The sequence below is a fragment of the Acinonyx jubatus genome, chromosome A2 (assembly GCF_027475565.1).
Source record: "Acinonyx jubatus isolate Ajub_Pintada_27869175 chromosome A2, VMU_Ajub_asm_v1.0, whole genome shotgun sequence".
Lineage (NCBI taxonomy): Eukaryota > Metazoa > Chordata > Mammalia > Carnivora > Felidae > Acinonyx > Acinonyx jubatus.
In genome coordinates this window covers 152490721-152507299 of record NC_069383.1, presented here as the reverse complement: position 1 = coordinate 152507299, position 16579 = coordinate 152490721, and the positions used below count along the sequence as shown (strand labels likewise).

The following is a 16579-nucleotide window of genomic DNA, read 5'->3' as shown; positions in this document are numbered from 1 at the left end:
AATTTTGAACAGAACTGAGGGTCTCGTTCACCTCACCCTAGAACTGGTCTTGTTGTGCGCCCTGGGCACATCAGTTAACTTCTCTGAGCCTCAGTTTCCTTCTCTGCAAAATGGGGATGCTAACGTTCCCTTATTCCCAGGAGGATTCATTGAAAAATGGTTTCACCTTGGCTGGGGGGTAAGGGTGGGGCCTGGAAGGGCGGGTCTGGCCCATCCAATGGAGGCGGGGCCCTTCCTGGAGGGCTCCCAGGGAGGGGCGGGGCCAGGACACGTCAGCTGACCGGCTTGACCAATGGCGCGGGGTGGCGGGGCTTGGCAGGCTGGGGCGGGGCCGGGGGCGGGCCAGGCGGCGCGGACTAGCGGGCCATGGACGAGCCGAGCCTCCTGCGGCGCCGAGGGCTCCAGGTGAGGCCCCTGCGTGGGCGGGCGGAGGGCGCGGCCGAGTGCACCTGGCTTGGGTGCCAGGGGCGAGGTTTCGGCGTCCGGAGAAACTGAGGCGGAGAGCGGGGCGCGCGCTCCGATCGCTCCTTCTGCCCGCTTTTCAAAGTGCTTTTCGCCTGATGGGAAGGGGACATAGACTCCGTTTGGTTTGACAGATGGAGAAACTGAGGCTCCAAGCGCTAGCGTGGGAGACGGGGGCTGAGGGTTGGGCCCCTTCCCACCAGCTGCTCTAATAATATGAGCAACAGCAGCCTTTGAGCGCTCACCATATGGTCCTCGTCGTGTTAATCTTTTTACTAGTGATATATTCTTATTAATTAATGTGGATCATTACCTGCCTCGTGCCTTCGCTGCGCCACCGCGCCCCAGCCTCGGCTCACCCCTAAGGTGAGCCAAGGAGGTTGGGGCTGTCCGGGCGCCCATTTGTCAGACAGGGAAACTGAGGCTCGAGTCTGGAAAAGTCACAAACTCGAGGTCGCCCGACAGAGGTTCAATCCGGCAGCCTTAACTGGCTCTCTGTTGCAGAGAGCACCGCAAACTGGCTTGCGGGGGGCCGGGCGGGCGGGCGGGCGGGGGGGAGGGGTGTCGAGGGCAGGAGACACTTTTGCTTATCCGGATCTCAGTTTCCCCATTGGCTGTAAGGGCCCTCCTCTTCTGACCTCTGGCCCCGAGTTTGTGCGTGAGAGGGTTCGAACCCACGCAGGGGCCATGGGACCCCGATGGGCGACTCCTTTGACTTTTCTGGCCCTCAGTTTCCCTTATCTCTGTGCAAAGGGAATTAAGATGATCTAGCCGAGGCGTAGACCACACCCTTAAGAAGCCACCAGGTTGCCTGTCGGGAACCTGGGATTCCTCATTTACCCAACAAACATTTCTTGAGTGCCTGCTGGAGAGGCGGCGGAGTGTTCACCCTCTGAAACCGCTCTCCTGGGTCTCCTAGCCTGTTGGGGGGTATGGACGCCTGAGCAGCAGTGACCCCAGGGAGTTGTCAGCTGCAATGTGGGACGCTCAGGCACTCTTGGAGAAGGCGCCTGACCCAAGCGTTGCTGGGTGGTCTTGGAGCAGAGGAAGCAGCGCGGGTGGCAGGGCAGGGGCGGGGGGGTGGGGGGGGTGGTGGTGCATGGGGAAATAAGAGAGTCTGAGGGAAGCTAGAACCTTGGAAGGACGGGGTGGGGGTGGGGTCCGGGAGGGCAGGGGCAGAGATGAAAGGCAGAAGCACCCCCACCCCCAGGCGTGGCGGGGGCGGGGGCCGCAAGGGGAAAGTCCGAGGCCAGAGACAAGAGCGAGGGGCCTGGGCGTAGGGGAGGGGGCGGTGAGCGGTGGGGTGTTGTGGGGGGACAGGCCCCGCCCCGAGCCCCAGTTAGACGCGAGCCCCGCCCGCGGCCTCTTAAAATAGAGAAACTGCCTTCGGGTAGGCGAATGGGGGCGCTGCTGACGTCAAGAAGTGGGGGCCTGTTTCACGGGGAAGAGGCACCCGCTCCCTGATGACGAGTCCCATGCTACAAAAGGGGAAACTGAGGCTCAGAGAAGCCTAGCCCCTGCCCAGGTGTCACAGCACGTAGGTGACAGAGTCACGATTCGAACCCAGGCAGGTCTGGCTCGCCCTCTTGCTCTGTGGAGGCAGAGGGACAAGTAGAGATTGCCCAGATGAGTGAGGGAATTCTGGGTGGAGGGCACAGCACGTGCAAAGGCCCAGAAGCATGTAACTACATATGTTGCATGGGGAAACTAGAAGCCGGGCTAGGGCCAGGACTGTGAGAGTGGACCCTCTGCTTCAGGGCGTTCCAGTGCCGATTTTGAAGAGGTTAGATTTTCTCCCTAAGGTGATTGGGAGCTATGGAAAGTGCTGGTGCAAGGGAGGAACACTATCAGACCTGAAGGCTTTGAAAGACTCCTCTGGAGCAGGTGGGGGCCACAGAGGGGGCCAGAGGCCAGGAAGTTACCTGGAGTAAATAACCAAATAGGAGACCGTGAAAATAATAAAAAAATTAGTCATAGTAGATGTATAGAGCTGCCTGGGTGGCTCAGTTCAGCATCTGACTCTCGATTTTGGCTCAGGTCATGATCTCACTCACAATCATGAGGTTGAGCCCAGTGTTGGGCTCTGCACGGAGTGTGGAGCCTGCTTGGGATTCTCTCTCTCCCTCTCTCTCTCCCCCTCTCCCCCCACCCTGAAAATAAATAAGTAAACATTTTGAAAAACTTTAAAAAAATAATAATAGTAGAAATATAAATAATGTCTCACAGTAACAGGCACCCACAAATGCGAAGCACCGTGTGTGCATTTAATTCTCCTAACAGCACAAGAGGTCAGTGCTATTATTAGCCTCATTTTTTCAGAGAGGGAGACTGAGGATCAGAGAGGGAAATTAAGAGATTTGGAATGCTAACCAGTCTGGCTTCTGAGGATGCAAAAACGTGGAGGGCCTGGGTTTGGGGCATAAGCTATCTGGTACCTTAACTCGGAGCTTTGTTAATGGGCCCAGGAGCACCCCCAGCCAAGCAGGCAGCAGCCTCCTGGTCAGAGCCAGTCAGCTACTCTGGAGGCTGACCCTTCCAAAGGTCAAAGAGTCGATTCATAAAAGCTTGAGGAAGTGGAGGGGACTCAAGTCAGTTGCTGACTGACTAGTATAGACCATATCCGTGGGAAGGCTGGCTAATCTGACTGGGGCAGTGCGCTGGGAGGTGGTAAGCAGGAACTGGTCTGGCCCTTGGACCCCCAGTTTGCGTTGGGTCAGAGGAAGAGCTGGGAACTGGGCCTTCCCGCTTTGGGTTAAGCTCAGTCTTCTGTGCAGCATTTATGGGTGCTGGTTAACGTGAGCTCTACTCCTCGCATTGTTATTGCTACGACTACTATTCTTATTATTCTATCGTTATTTTTTTATCATCTCCCACTTGGGCCTTTGCTTCACAAGCCACGCTTCTTTTTTTTTTTATTTTTAAGTTTTTACTTATTTCTTTAGAGAGAGAGAGAATCCCAAGCAGGTTCCACACTGTCAGCAACAGAGCCCGACTCGGGGCTCGAACTCATGAACCATGAGATCATGACCTGAGCCGAAATCGAGAGCCGGATGCTTAACCGACTGAACCACCCAGGCGCCCCACGAACCACAGACTTTTTTTTTTTAATTTTTTTTTTAATGTTTATTTATTTTTGAGACAGGGAGAGACAGAGCATGAACGGGGGAGGGTCAGAGAGAGAGGGAGACACAGAATCTGAAACAGGCTCCAGGCTCTGAGCTGTCAGCACAGAGCCCGACGCGGGGCTCGAACCCACGGACCGTGAGATCATGACCTGAGCCGAAGTCGGACGCTTAACCGACTGAGCCACCCAGGTGCCCCGAACCACAGACTTTTAAAACACCAGATCTCCAAATCCAGGGGCAGTGAAGGTGGCCAGAGCGTGTATCTATCTGAACTTTGTCTCTGCCGCTGCTGGAGGCATTCCCTGGAAGGTCCATCCTGCAACCTCGTGGCCAAGTTCAACTTACTCTTCTCCTCCAAAAAGCCCTCAGGCTGGTGCTCTGTGGTCCCTGCTGACTTCTCTCTGCCTTCACTGCAGTTGCCAACTTCCCGTGGGGCTTGGTGCCAGCCAGCCGGAGTCCTACCCCCACCGCACAGATTCCCACCAGCCTGACCACCCCCCACCCAGGAAGCCTCTTGGCTCCCCCCACCTCCAGCCCCTTCTCTCCCCCTGGGTCTCCCCAGTGCCTCCAGTTGTGGTGGTGTCCATGCCCCGGGGGGGTTCCTCAGGATGGAGCTGAGGCTTCTGCTGGGAGGCAGCATTGCCCAGCCCAGCCAAGAACCGAAGAGGTTGCCGTAAATATTATCTTTAAAGGGCAGTTCCAAGGGATCGGGCCCCCACCTACTCTGGTCTATGCGGGAGTCACTCCTTGAGAACAGCCGGCGAAGAGGGGGCTGAAGGCGGAAGCAGATGGCTCTGGGAGCAGAGGGTCCGGGGGCGGTGCTGGGAGAATTCCATGTGGTCCCAGCTTTCCACGAGCCTTTGCAGGGGGCTGCCGACCTTCCCTCGCTTCTCTCTGCCACTTTACATCTTTTTGTATTTTGGAAGCAAATTAAAATTTGTGGTGAAATTGGTGGTTATTATTAACCTCACAAAATCATTGTCTTGGCACGGATTTATCGAAGCCTCCCCAGTGCCGGGCTCTTAGCTTGTTTCTCGATTCCTCCCAGGACCCTATGGAACCGGGAGGCTTTCCAAACGAAGAAACTGATGTGAAATTGTTTGGCGGGGGTCACACAGCTCAGATGATGGGGAGCCAGACTGGGAACCCAGGACGGCCAGGGCTTTGGAAGGAAATGGTTGGGATGGAGGAGGGGGTGCCGGAGCAAGGAAGTCCTGGGTTCAGATGCCAGCTCCTCGCTGTTTCACGGGTTAGAGGAGAGGGGTAAGCTGGCGTAAGACCCCATAACAATTGGAGGGGGCAGCAGGAGGCCTTAATGATGGGGGTGGTTCCTATGACTGTGATCAATTGCCCTGAACTATAGTGAGCTCTCCATTCCCAGAGGTATTCAGGCAGACAGAAACACCACGGGATGGCAAGTCAGCCTCTTCCCACCTTGAACCGCCCGTTTTGTGGGCTCAGGGTAGCTGGGGTCAGGCCTCGGGGTGACACCCCTCCTCTTGGACCCTCCTCTTCCCCTGCTGGGGGACCCAGCCAACCTCTCCCAGCCCCGTCCTGCACCGGGCAGCTTCCAGCCCCCTTGAATTGGCTGTGGGGGCTGATGACGTCAGCGGTTGCCATGGTGAACGCCCCGCTCTGGATGTGGGCAGTCCGGAGAGCCCACCTAGGTAAAAATAGTCATGTGTCTGTCCTCCACAGGACCGCCCTGGCGTGTGTGTTTGGGGGGGGGGGGGGCGGGGAGCAGGGGGGGTGGGGATGTCCAGAGACCTGGATTCCCTTCCTTCTTGCCAAGAGACATGGGCAGCTGGCTTCCCTCTGCGCCTCGGTTTCCCAGCCTGAAAAACGGCCCTTGCTCCTGGTCTGTATGTATTAGGTGGCTCAGTAAAATTTATCAGGTATTACGATAGTCCACCTAGGCCCTTGCTGAGCTCAACAATAACACAACACACAACAGCCACGATAATAATGGCTGATCATCACTACCCTGGGACCCTCCTGATGTTACCCTCCACCTTATAGGTGGGAAAATCAAAGCACGAATTGCGCAAGTTACTTGCTCAAGGTCCCACAGCCAGGCAAGAACAGATAATAAATAGATCTGGACCCAGGTCTGAGTATCCCTAGATTCTAAACTTGCGTGACGTGGCCTTTTGAGAATTTAGAAACCTTCTTGGGTGAGCTGCATTTGAGGATGGACTCCGGGGTCACCATGAACCCCAGGTGCACGGCTTTTTGCCCTGCATATGGCGAGGGCACCCAGGGTTGGTGCAGTCAGCTTGCTGAGCTCTAAAAGGGTCTTCAAAAGGGAGTCACTGATGAGTGCCCCCACCCCCCATCGGTTCCCAAGACACAAATCCACAGAAGCTTTGCAGAAGTGACTTTCAGATCTGGGAGGGGGCAGAGTGAGGACGAGTCAAGAATCTCCCTTTCCTCGAACAATTGTTACTATTTAGCCACTATTGACATACTTCTTCACAAATATAACTAATTTGTTATTTAAAATAATGAAGTTATGGGGCACCTGGGTGGCTCAGTCGGTTAAGCGTTCGACTCTTGATTTCAGCTCAGGTCATGATCTCGATGTTCTCGTGAGTTCGAGCCCCGCATCGGGTTCTGCGCTGACAGTGCTGAGCCTGCGTGGGATTCTCTCTCTCTCCTCTCTCTCTGTCTCCTCTCTCTCTCTGTCTCTCTGCCCCTCCCCCACTCTGGCTCCCTCTCTCTCTCTCAAAATAAATAAATAAACTTTAAAATCAAATAAAATAATGAAGTTATTTTTAGTACAAGGAGGGTTTGAGCTAGGCAGGGAGGTGATTGGGAGTCTGGAGGGCTTTCAGGAGGAAGGGGTGCCTGAGCTGAGGGATGATGTGCAATTGACTAGCACCAGAGGGGAGGGAAGGCAGTCTTGGCAGAAGACACAGCTGGTGCAAAGGCTCTGAGGCAGGGCAGAACCCAGAATATGGGGCAGCAGAAAGGAGGCATTGGCTGGAGCTGGGTGAGCGAGGGGCCACCTTCGGGGTGATGTGGGTGGAGGGCCAGGGATGTGAAGGGCCTGTCTCCTTGGGAATGACCCCTGTTTCCTCTCATTTCAGAAGGAGCTGAGCCTGCCACGCCGGGGACGTGGGTGAGTTCACCTAAGGCCAGTGGGCTGGGCTGGACCCAACGGTCCTGGGCACAGATATTTCAGCGGCAGCCTCCAGACTGTGAATTTATGTGATAATTACAACAAAGCTGCTCACCTTGATCCTTTCCCCCGGTGTTTGCAAAGTGCTTTGGAAGTGCTTCATGTGGCCCGCACAAGCTGGGGGCCCACGCCAGTTTGCAAATGTGGAGATTGAAGTGCTGTAGGGTTGCACAGCTGGCACAAGGGCATCCAGACTGCAAAATGAACCCTTGTCTAGCATCTAGAGTCCAAATGAGAGGATTCCAGCCAAGTATCCTGGAGCCAGCTTGCATGTCTCCCATGACGGGGAGCTCACTGTCAGGAAACACAGGTAGAAAATTGTATCCTTCAGGGTCACATTAGCATTTTTCTGTAGGCTGGCATTTTCAGATCCCAGAGTTCACAGACCGTTTTATGTCGTGTCTTTGCTGGTTTACAGACGGGAAAGCACAGCCCAGGACAGGGAGGGTTTTGCCTTGTGCTAGTGGTCTGGAGGTGTGTGAGTGTAGAACACCCGCTCTTTGGGGGCTGTGTTTGCCTGAGGGATGGGAATTCTCTTGCCCGGCAGTGAAATTACCCACTTAACAAACTTTTTTGGGGTGCCTACTGTGTATCAGGCCCTGTTCCAGGCATGGGGGGGACACAGAGACAAATCGATGCTGGACCCTGCCCATGGAGCTCACACTCTCTTGGGGAGAGTTATGGTGAAGAGATGTGCTGCAGGGGAGAAATTAAATAGAGGAGCTGGGGCGGGGGGGGGGGGGGCTTTAGCCCTGTTGGAGAAGGTAACATTTGAGCCTAGATCTAGAAGAGGAAGAAGAGGCAAGAGGGAAAGTCTGAGGGGAAGAGCATTCCAGTTAGAGGGAACAGCATGGGCAAAGGTCCTGGGGTGCAAACCAGCTTGGCATTGAAAGAACATCATGGAGACGGCAGTAGCTGGAATGAAGAGAGCACAGGGGAGGTGAAGGGAGAGAGGAGGGAGGTCCTGGGGTTTGGATGAGAGTTTGAAATCTGATGGTGGGGATGGGGTCAGACTGGCCCCCAAGGCCTGACCATATGTTCTTGATGGACTGGGGATGTGCAGCTGGTGGGGAGGAGCCTGAGGGGCCCGTAGGGACGGGGCTCCGGCATTGACCGGAAGGCGGGCACTGTCCCTGGCCTTTGCCCAGGCTCGGGGCGGGGTGGTGGACCGGAATCAGTCAGAACCACGGAGGACAAAGTCCTGGGCCACGGGGCAGAACGAGGACAAAGACTCCCTGAGAGCTGTCTACTTTCTGCTACCTACCGCATTCTTGACCGGGTCTAAGTGGGGTGTCGAGGGGGGGCCATAGCCAGACACAACCCCGGAGTCTTGGGAACTGGGCTGGGCAAAAGGGAGGGTGGGACTCGGGGCGCCATGGGTTGTTGTGTAGGGACGGCTCCGCCGAAGAGGGGCCCATGGGACCGAACTGGGATGTGGGTGAGGGAGACGGCGCTCCAGACAGGGACCCCAGCGAAGTAAAGGCCTGGAGGCGTGGACCGGCCTCGGATGTGCGTGGGGATGCTGAGACCCGCCGCGAGGGGCTGTGCTGAGCGGCAGGCGGTGGGGGAATAGGGGCGGGACGCGCTCAGATCCGGGGTCCGAAAGACAACACCCCCCCCCCCCACCCCCGCACCTCCCGGGGAGGGGTGGGGCGAGGGCAGAGACCCGGCCGGGAAGGGGTGGGGCCAGGCGATGGAGCAATAATGCCAATCGAGGAGGCAGTGACCGCCCTTCCTTTTCGGCCGCGCAGCCCTGGGGCTCGAGACCCGGCAGCCTCGGCGCCCCTCTCTCCGGGAGGGGGTGGCACCTGCCACTCCAGCCTCCCGCAGCCCGACTTTTCCTGCTGGGCTGGGCCTGCGCGCAGGTGCGGGGCCCGAGCCCCGCCCCGAGGCGGAGAGAGCCCGCCCCCCGCGCCCCCGGCGGCCCGGCCTCCGCGCCGCCGCGTCCGTCGCGCCCGCCAGGCGTGCTGTCCCCACGTCCGCCTCTGTGGGTCTGTCCGATCGCGCCACCATCAGGGGTTGGGGGGCCACAAAGAGGGCTTTGGCATCCAGCCGCGTAGACGCAACCCCGGCCTCAGCATGAAGTCTCGCAGGGACAAGCTTCACATCCCGGCGCTGACCCTCGAGTGAGTGCTTGGCGAAGAAGGGGGGAAATGGGGAGGGAGGAAGAGAGGCAGACAGACAACCGCCTTCCCCCCCCACCCCGCGTCTCTTTTTAAGTCGCCCAGAGTCAGACCGCCGCCTCCGGGGAGCCCTCCCGGGTCATCGGTCATCGGTCAGGCCCCACCCCCGCGGCCTTGGCGAGACCCAGAATCCCGGGCCTTGGGGGCTCCTTCTCCCTAAGGGAACCTAAGTCCGGGTCCGAATTCGGATTCAGCCACACTCAGGGGCCACCACCAGGTTCACCGTCCCCGGCCTCTTTCTTTACAGTCTGTCTCCGAGCAGCCAGAGCCCATCTTTGCTGAGCCCCAGCAGCCCCTGCAGCCCTTGCAGCCCCTCACTGGGCCTGCATCCCTGGAGGTAAGTGACAGCACTTGGGGGGCGGGGCTCAGACATTGCCCTGACACCCCAGAACCTTGGGAGCCTCCCAGACCCAGCTTCCTCACCAAGGTACTGTGGGCTGGTGACATCACCTCTCTGGGCCTCAGTTTACCCCTCCATAAAATGAAACTACTATCCACATTAGGGCCTTGATGGGGGAAATTCCATTTTCAACCATAGCCAACAGGTCCTCCATCCGACAGGTGGCCAAGGTGAGGCTAGAACTTGAGCTGTGGCCCAAGGACATCCCTGGGACAGATGCTGGGTTCCCAGCCTGCTCTGGGCCCTCCCTGCTGAATCAGCCTTGCCTTCCAGCCTGTGACCTCCAGGACCCTCCCCACACCCAGCTCAGCTGGCCAGAAAGCTCCTCCCTCTGAATGTAGACACACACACACACACACACACACACACACACACACACAGCTGAGAGTTCACCGTTAGAGCCCCACGCACTGTACCAGGCAAAGTGGAGTCAGGAGGAAAGAACCAGCTTGACTGAGTGCCAGCCCTGTACCAAATACCTTCTGTTTCCTGCACAAGCCGAGAGGGAGGCGCCCTTCCTGTCCCCATTTCTCAGCTGAGGAAACTGAGGCTGAGAGGAGACGCCACTTCTCCTGGTTCAGTACGTCTGAGGACCGAGCATCAGGGCCAGCTTGGCTACCAAAGTCTGTTGAGGGTTTGAGGCAGCCTCTGTGACTGGCGCATCTCAGGGTCTTGCCCCCTCTATGGGAGGGAAGATCAGGGTTGTCGTGGGCTCTTCGCACGGCTTGGGAAAAGTTCAGGGAGGTGACAGATGTGTGAGTCAGTCATGTCTAGAATTCAATGGCCCATCAATCATTTATACCTCAGTATGAACGAACTGATTAGATTCTTTCCAATAGACCTTTCGTGGGGAGAAGAGAGAACAATTTGGAGCCCTCACTGGGTGCTGGGCAACAGACAGTTCCCTTCGTTAAGTAGGTACCTACTGTGAGCCAGATGCTAAGGGCATAGCTGTGAACAAGATTAACGTAATCCTTCCCTCATGGGCCTCTCAGTCAGATCTCTGGAGGTGGGCAGTGAACAAGTGAGGAGACAAACAAGAGCCATTCAGACGGTGACCCCTTGGGGGAGGTGGTGTTTTAGCCAAGGTCGAGGCAGAGCTAGGGGAAGAGAGGTACCAGGCAATGGGAACTGTACGTGCAAAGGTCCTGAGGCAGGACCAAGAATTGAAAAGCTTCTGTGGCTGCCTTGGGGGAAGAAAGGTCTGCCGAGGACAAGTGATAGGAAGGGAGGTGGCCAGGATAACATCTGGGTAGAAAATGGTGGGGCCTAGACCAGGTCGGGTGGGGTATCCAGTGGGGACTGCTGTACCCCCCATTTAGGGGAGGAGGAAACTCAGGACATCAGAGTATGTTGTGCAGAGGTACCCTGGGAAAGAGTGTCGGGCCAAATCTCACACCGACTGCTTGGCCTCAACCACCAAGTGAACAACAGCTGAGCCAGTTTACCAGGAGCAAATGGAGGCAGAGAGTTTGGGGCTCTGAGCAGAAAAGCCTCCTCACCCGCCACCAGAGGGCAGCAGAGCCCCATCACCTTGGGCCAGGCAAGGAAATGGGTCCCTGCCTCCCCTGCTCCAAGTACCCTAGGAATAAGCCCACATTTGTTCCCTCGGCCTCCAAGTCCCCATGAGTCTGGCCCCTGCCACCTCTTATCTCCCTGTCACCGATCTCCCCATCTGGCTCACCATACTCTAGCCATGAGGCTTCCTGGGCTGCCAGAGTATAAACTGGTCCAGCCTCAGGGCCTTTGCATTTGCTACTCCTCTGCCCAGAGCTCCATTTCCTCCTTTCTTTGTTTGCCACGTCTCTATCAAGCCCTCAGATAGGAAGCTTTTTCTGAACACAGCCCCCATTCAGGGCCTCCCAAGCCCCAGATACATCCATTATGCCTGTCCATTTCCCTCACTGAGACTGCATTATGGGTGTGATTTCCATGTTTTCTTGTGTGATTCTTAGGTTATTTTTCTCACCCAGAGGTTTGGGAGCCCCTTGAGGGCCAGAGCTGGATCTGTCCTCTCTATTCTAGGGCGGGGCCTGGTATACAGCAGGTGCTCAGTTAATGCTTATGGCATGAACAAATGGGAAGGAGGTGGGAGGGCTCTGCCTGTGGTGGTGAGCAGGAGGTAATCGAAGAAGGTCGTGAATTCAAGGTCGTGAATTCGGCCCTCATGGACAAGGGGGCAATAAAAAGCACCGTCAGAAGAATGTTCCCTCTGGGGCCTTGAATGTCAGGGACAGGAAGAATTTGTATTTTTCTATCCAGGGAACTAAGAACCATACAGCATATAGAGCTGGGAGGGGTGTGGACAGTGCATGGGCAGGTGGGAAGGGCTTGGGATGGTCAGACCACGGAGGGGTTGAGGGTAGGGTTCTGTATGCTCACTGGGGCTTTGCCATTTACATAGTCACTTAGCACAAGCAGAGGGAGGCAGGTCCTGAGTTACAGACAGGGTTAGGATCTGAGACCTAGGAGAGGGATTCACCCAGAAGTGTGTGGTTTTGCTGTAAAAGCACCGAGGAGCCACGGAGGGTGGGTGAGTTGGGGAGGGACGTGATCTGGTGGGCAGGGGGCTGACGCCAGACATCGGTGGCTTAGTCAGCCTTTCACGAGAGGCCTTTGCCACGGTCACAGGCGTTCTGGATTGTCAGCTGCAGCATTGTTCTGCAGAGGAGGAAACTGAGGCCAGATGGGCGTGGGAGAAGTGGCTGCCGGGGATGCCAGCACAGTGGGAGTAATGGGGGGCACGGAGGCACTATAGGGTGCCACCACAGCTGGGATTGACGGGTAATTCCTTTATGAACTGCGCAGAAGCATCCCTGGCACACATGGTGGGGAGGGTTTGTGGGCACGGTATGTCAGCATATGGTGACACCAGACCATGATTCCATCTCTACTTGGGCCTCAAACCAGGTCTGGAATCTACCCACTTTTCCCCACAGCCTCACCCTGGTCCGGGCCCCAGTGTCGTCCTCCCAGACCCTGTTACAGCCTCTCACTAGCCTCCTGCCACCTGCATTCCTGCCCCTGACAGCTCCTGTTCCCCATGGAAGACGGGGGGGGGGGGGGGGGGGAGGGAGGGAGGGGCGGAATTGACAAACAATTCAGACCATGCCCCTTCCCTGCTCACACGTCCTCCATGGCTCCCCATTGCTTCTCCCGTTACAACTGCACTCTTCCTGCAACGTTAAGTCCTGCTGGCCTCTTCCCCTCAGTCTGGTCTCAGGGCTTTTGCACAAGTTGTGCCCTCTGTTGGGAACACTTCCCATGGCTGGCCCCTCTTCCTTCTCAATGTGTCACCTCCTCAGAGAGGTCTCCTGGCTAAAGTCGCCCTTTGCCATTTGTTACCTCTGTTCTTTTCCTTCCTTGACTATGGTGTTTGAAATTATCTTGATCATTGAGTCGTTGGCTGTTTACTGTCTGCTTCCCCCACCAGACTTGGGGCCTCTGAGGGCAGGGTACTCAGGGTTTAGCACAGGGTCAGGAACACAGTAGTTACTCAATAAATGTTGTGTGAGTGGATGACCAGCGAGGGGTGTTTGAGACCCAGGCCCAGGGGACCTGGAGAGCATCAGGAGGACAAACCCAGTAGCTTCCTGAGGGTGACTGTGGCCATGGCCAAGGCAGGATGGGGAGTCTCTTGAGAAACCTGAGAAGCACAATTCGTGGCAAGAAGCTTGGGGGGAGTTAGGGTTACACACCAGGCGGGGGCCCCTATCCATGACTTCTCAGATATGGGGTCTGGGCTTCAGCATCTGGGTTGGTTCCCAAAGCATCATGTGATCTGTGAAGAGGCCACCCTCAGGGTGACACTGTCCCTGACTTCTGGGACGGTCATGAGAGGAAGAAGCATTAATTCACTACCTCCTGTGTCAGACGTTCCTATTTCTATGGTGAACAGGTACTGCATTCCCAGCCCTTTCTGTGCCTCCGATTCCATCCCATTTTCCTGAGGGGACATCTGTAGAGGGAGAAACAGAGGCCTGGAAGTTAGCCTGATGCTAATGACATTTATCACACATTTATCAGGCACTGTTGTGGGTGCCACCTTACGTCTAATTCATGTAATCATCCTATCAGCCCAATTTCCCTCCCATTTTACACTTGAGAAGACAGGCCTCAGAAGTTAAATCAGGTATCCCCTGAGTTGGGTAGCCAAGTTGATGGTCTTTCCGTCACCATAGACAGGCAAAGCATGTCAGATGCCCTGATTTCTGTTTGCTCAACACGTCCTTTCTGCCAGTCCAGTGCTGAGAGATGCCGGGGCCTCAGGGAGCCCAAGCCCGAGAAGACAGAGCCAGACAGACGAGGAAAGGTTTCCTGGAAGAGGGGACGCTGGATTTTGCCAGGCAGGAAGGACATTCCAAGAAGTGGAGCCACCGTGGGGCACGGTAGCATGAGCCAGGCCAGGCCCTGGGATAGGTCTCAAGTGCCACACTCAGAAGGGGTTCGCGCGGGGGGGGAGAGAGGGAAAAGGAGACGTGAACAGATCGACGTTTTGAGGGCGGGGGGGCTACGTTCCACCGCCTCACCTAACAGGCGCCAACGCCCCGCCCCCGCCGCCCGCAGCCCTGGCAACGCCCCGCCCCTCCGCCCGCGGCCCTGGCAACGCCCAGCCCACTAAGCCAGCACGCGGGTCCGCCAGCCTCGCTTCCGCGTCGCTTGCTCCGCCCCGCGAGGCCCCGCCCCCGCGAGGCCCCGCCCCCGCGCTCGCCTGGGCGGGTTCCCGGCCGCGTTCCGGGGCGCGCGCTTCCTCCTCGCCCCCTAACCCCAGCCCCGCGGCGCGCACCCCCTACCCCGCTCCGCGGGGCTCCTGGGGCCAATCCCGCCGCGGAGGTTCGTGCCCCGCCGCCGCCGCCGCTGCGCCCCCGCGCCTCCCGGGTCTCGGGCGGCGGCGGCGGCACAAAGAGAAGCAGCATGTCCGACCCCAGCTACTGGACGGCGGTGGCTGCGCCAGGCCACCGGAGCCGCCTTGCCAAGGGCGCGCTGCTGCAGCGCTCCAAGAGGTAGGGGGCACCGTGCGGGCAAAGGCGCGGCGGCCGGCCAAGCAAACACGAGTTGCCAGAAGTATATCCCGGCGGCGTGGCGTGGGCCACTGTGTGCGGCGGTAGGGGGCAGGGGGGGACGCTTTGGGATCGAGGTATCCTCTAGGACCCCAGATACCCTCGTTTCGCCCGTCGTTACCCCGGAGTGGGGTGTCTGCCCGCCGGGGTCTTAGTTAAGGGGGTAACACAGGCAGAAGGGACTTGGGACCGAGTCAGGATTCGAACCCGGGTCTCTAGGCCTGGGAGACCTGGGGAGGAGCTTCTTGGAAAAACTGAGGCTAGTCTGTCCCTGGGGCTCAGTTAGCGGAAATATTGTTTCAAAAGCAGATATTTACCGCACGAGGCTGGCATGCAGGTGGTGTGTCAGGAGCCGGGTCACGGGGGTAGAATACTGGGTTTAGCCTCCAGCGAAGCCTGGCTTCTCTTGGAGTCTGTTTCCTCTTCTGAAAAGAAAAGGCCAGGTAAGGGCTGTGGACTTTACAGGACTTGGGTTCAAATTCCTGCCCAGCCACTGCCTGGCTGTGTGACCTTAGGCAGTTCCTTAACCTCTCTGTTCTTAGATGTTTCACTGGTGCTGGGTTGGGGCGTTCCTAGAGGGCTAGGCACCGAGACCAGCTGCTGAAGGACCTGGAATGCTAGGTTCAGGGCTTAGACGCTTCTCCCAGATCCTGTGGAGCTACAGAGGGCTTATGGGCACCTTAGGGATCGGGTACAGGAAACTGGCCTCAGGCCAGCGTTTTCTGTCGTATTCTCACTCTGTGTTGTCCCACTTGGGTGTTTATTGAATGGCTAGGCAGAGCTTCTCAGCGTCCTGGGCCTTCTCTAGAGAGGGCTGAGCAAATAGTCGACACTAGACAGTTGCTCGGGAAGTGCACAAATGATGCCCGGTTCCCCTTTGAGACCTCAAATATGGCTGTGTTTTCTTTTCAAGAAGGCCCCGCCTGAGAGCGAGAGGGAGGTGGCCAAGTGTTTTTCCCAAAGGCAGCTGTTAGTGATAAATGATGCATTGGGGTGCAGCATGGAGCTGAGGACCCAGATGAGGGCTGGGAGAGGATGTGGGACTGGCGGGGGTATGGGTGTGTGTGTGTGGGGGGGGGTTGTTGGCAGGAAGTCTTGCAGGAACCTGTGGGTTTCACTTTTGCTTCTGTATATCAGACTACAGGACAGTTCCTTGCGGCTGTTGACATCCGTGGCCTCAGTTTCCTAGGCTGGGAAGTGGGTGCAACTGGTGTCTCTCACCTCCGGGTTTGTTGGGATTGGCAAAGGGTGACTTAATTCACCGGGGAGGCATTGCCTGCCCTCCCACTGCGTGCACTAGACCCTGCAGGAGTTGTGGGGAGAAAGATGACAATATACGTGCCCACGGCCATCGACCCAGTGCTGGGCCCAGAGCTGAACACTGTGTACGTAGTGCATCAGATCTTCCCAGCACCTTGCAGGGTGTACAGATGGGGAAACAAGCTCAGAAGGGCAGGTGCACGTAGTGTCGTGGACAGGCTGGACCCTCCTCCCTGCCTGTCTTGATGCCTGGGTCGGCGGCTGACCCTGCTCTCCCATGTCTTAGCCTGCTCTGTGCCTTCTGCCTGGGACACCATTCCTGGCCCTGTAAGGCCCTGAGGTTTCTCTCTCTCTCCCTGCGCCACTGAGCTGCGTTGGCGGCTCAGAGTATGTGGGCTGCTGCACTTGTCGAGCTAGCAGAGCCGTTGCTGGGCGACTGCACCGGGGAAGGTGGGGAGACGGTTCGCTCTCAATTTCCCTCTGCCAGGGCGGGGGCCGGGGCCGGGGCACAGGTGGGAGAGGCTGGGCAAGCGTGGGGGTGGCCTGGGCCAGGGGGTCTGGAAGCCAGAAGACAACGGGGGTGGAGGGAGGGGAACGTGTGGGCAAAAGTTGGGTAGAACAGGAAGGACAGGACCTAATGTGCGAGATGCTGATTTTCGGGGTTTTTTAAGGATCAGGTTGGCATTTTGGGGGGATCGTGGGGAGGAAGGTCGCCAAGAGATTGGGGCAGTGAGCCTGAGAAGGGGTGCGTGGAATGGAATGGGAACCTGCCTCAGTTCACCAGTGAGCTCCGGGGTCCTCTCCACTCTCTGCCTCATTTGCCAGTGCTCCTGGCCGGGGCATGGCGTCAGCGAAGGAGTGGGGGTGGGGTGGTGAACACAGAAGCGTGAGAAGGCTCACGGGGGGCT

At 57.4% G+C, this 16579-nt stretch overlaps 1 protein-coding gene across 21 annotated transcripts in view; it reads left to right on the top strand.

Moving 5' to 3' along the window:
* The first annotated feature begins 314 nt into the window (after window positions 1–314).
* Window positions 315–16579, top strand: part of MAST3 (microtubule associated serine/threonine kinase 3) — a 36301-nt gene continuing 20036 nt past the window's right edge. For 5 of the 21 annotated variants that reach the window (XM_053219633.1, XM_053219631.1, XM_027038373.2 and 2 more), the window contains exon 1: window positions 12446–14354. In XM_053219633.1, coding sequence (XP_053075608.1) covers window positions 14266–14354 — 89 coding nt within the window. In that variant the 5' untranslated portion in view covers window positions 12446–14265. Of the gene's footprint in view, window positions 406–6676; window positions 6709–8172; window positions 8895–9198; window positions 9289–12445; window positions 14355–16579 lie in introns of those variants that run through there. The other 16 variants (XM_053219628.1, XM_053219627.1, XM_053219626.1 and 13 more) reach the window with 9 other exon arrangements.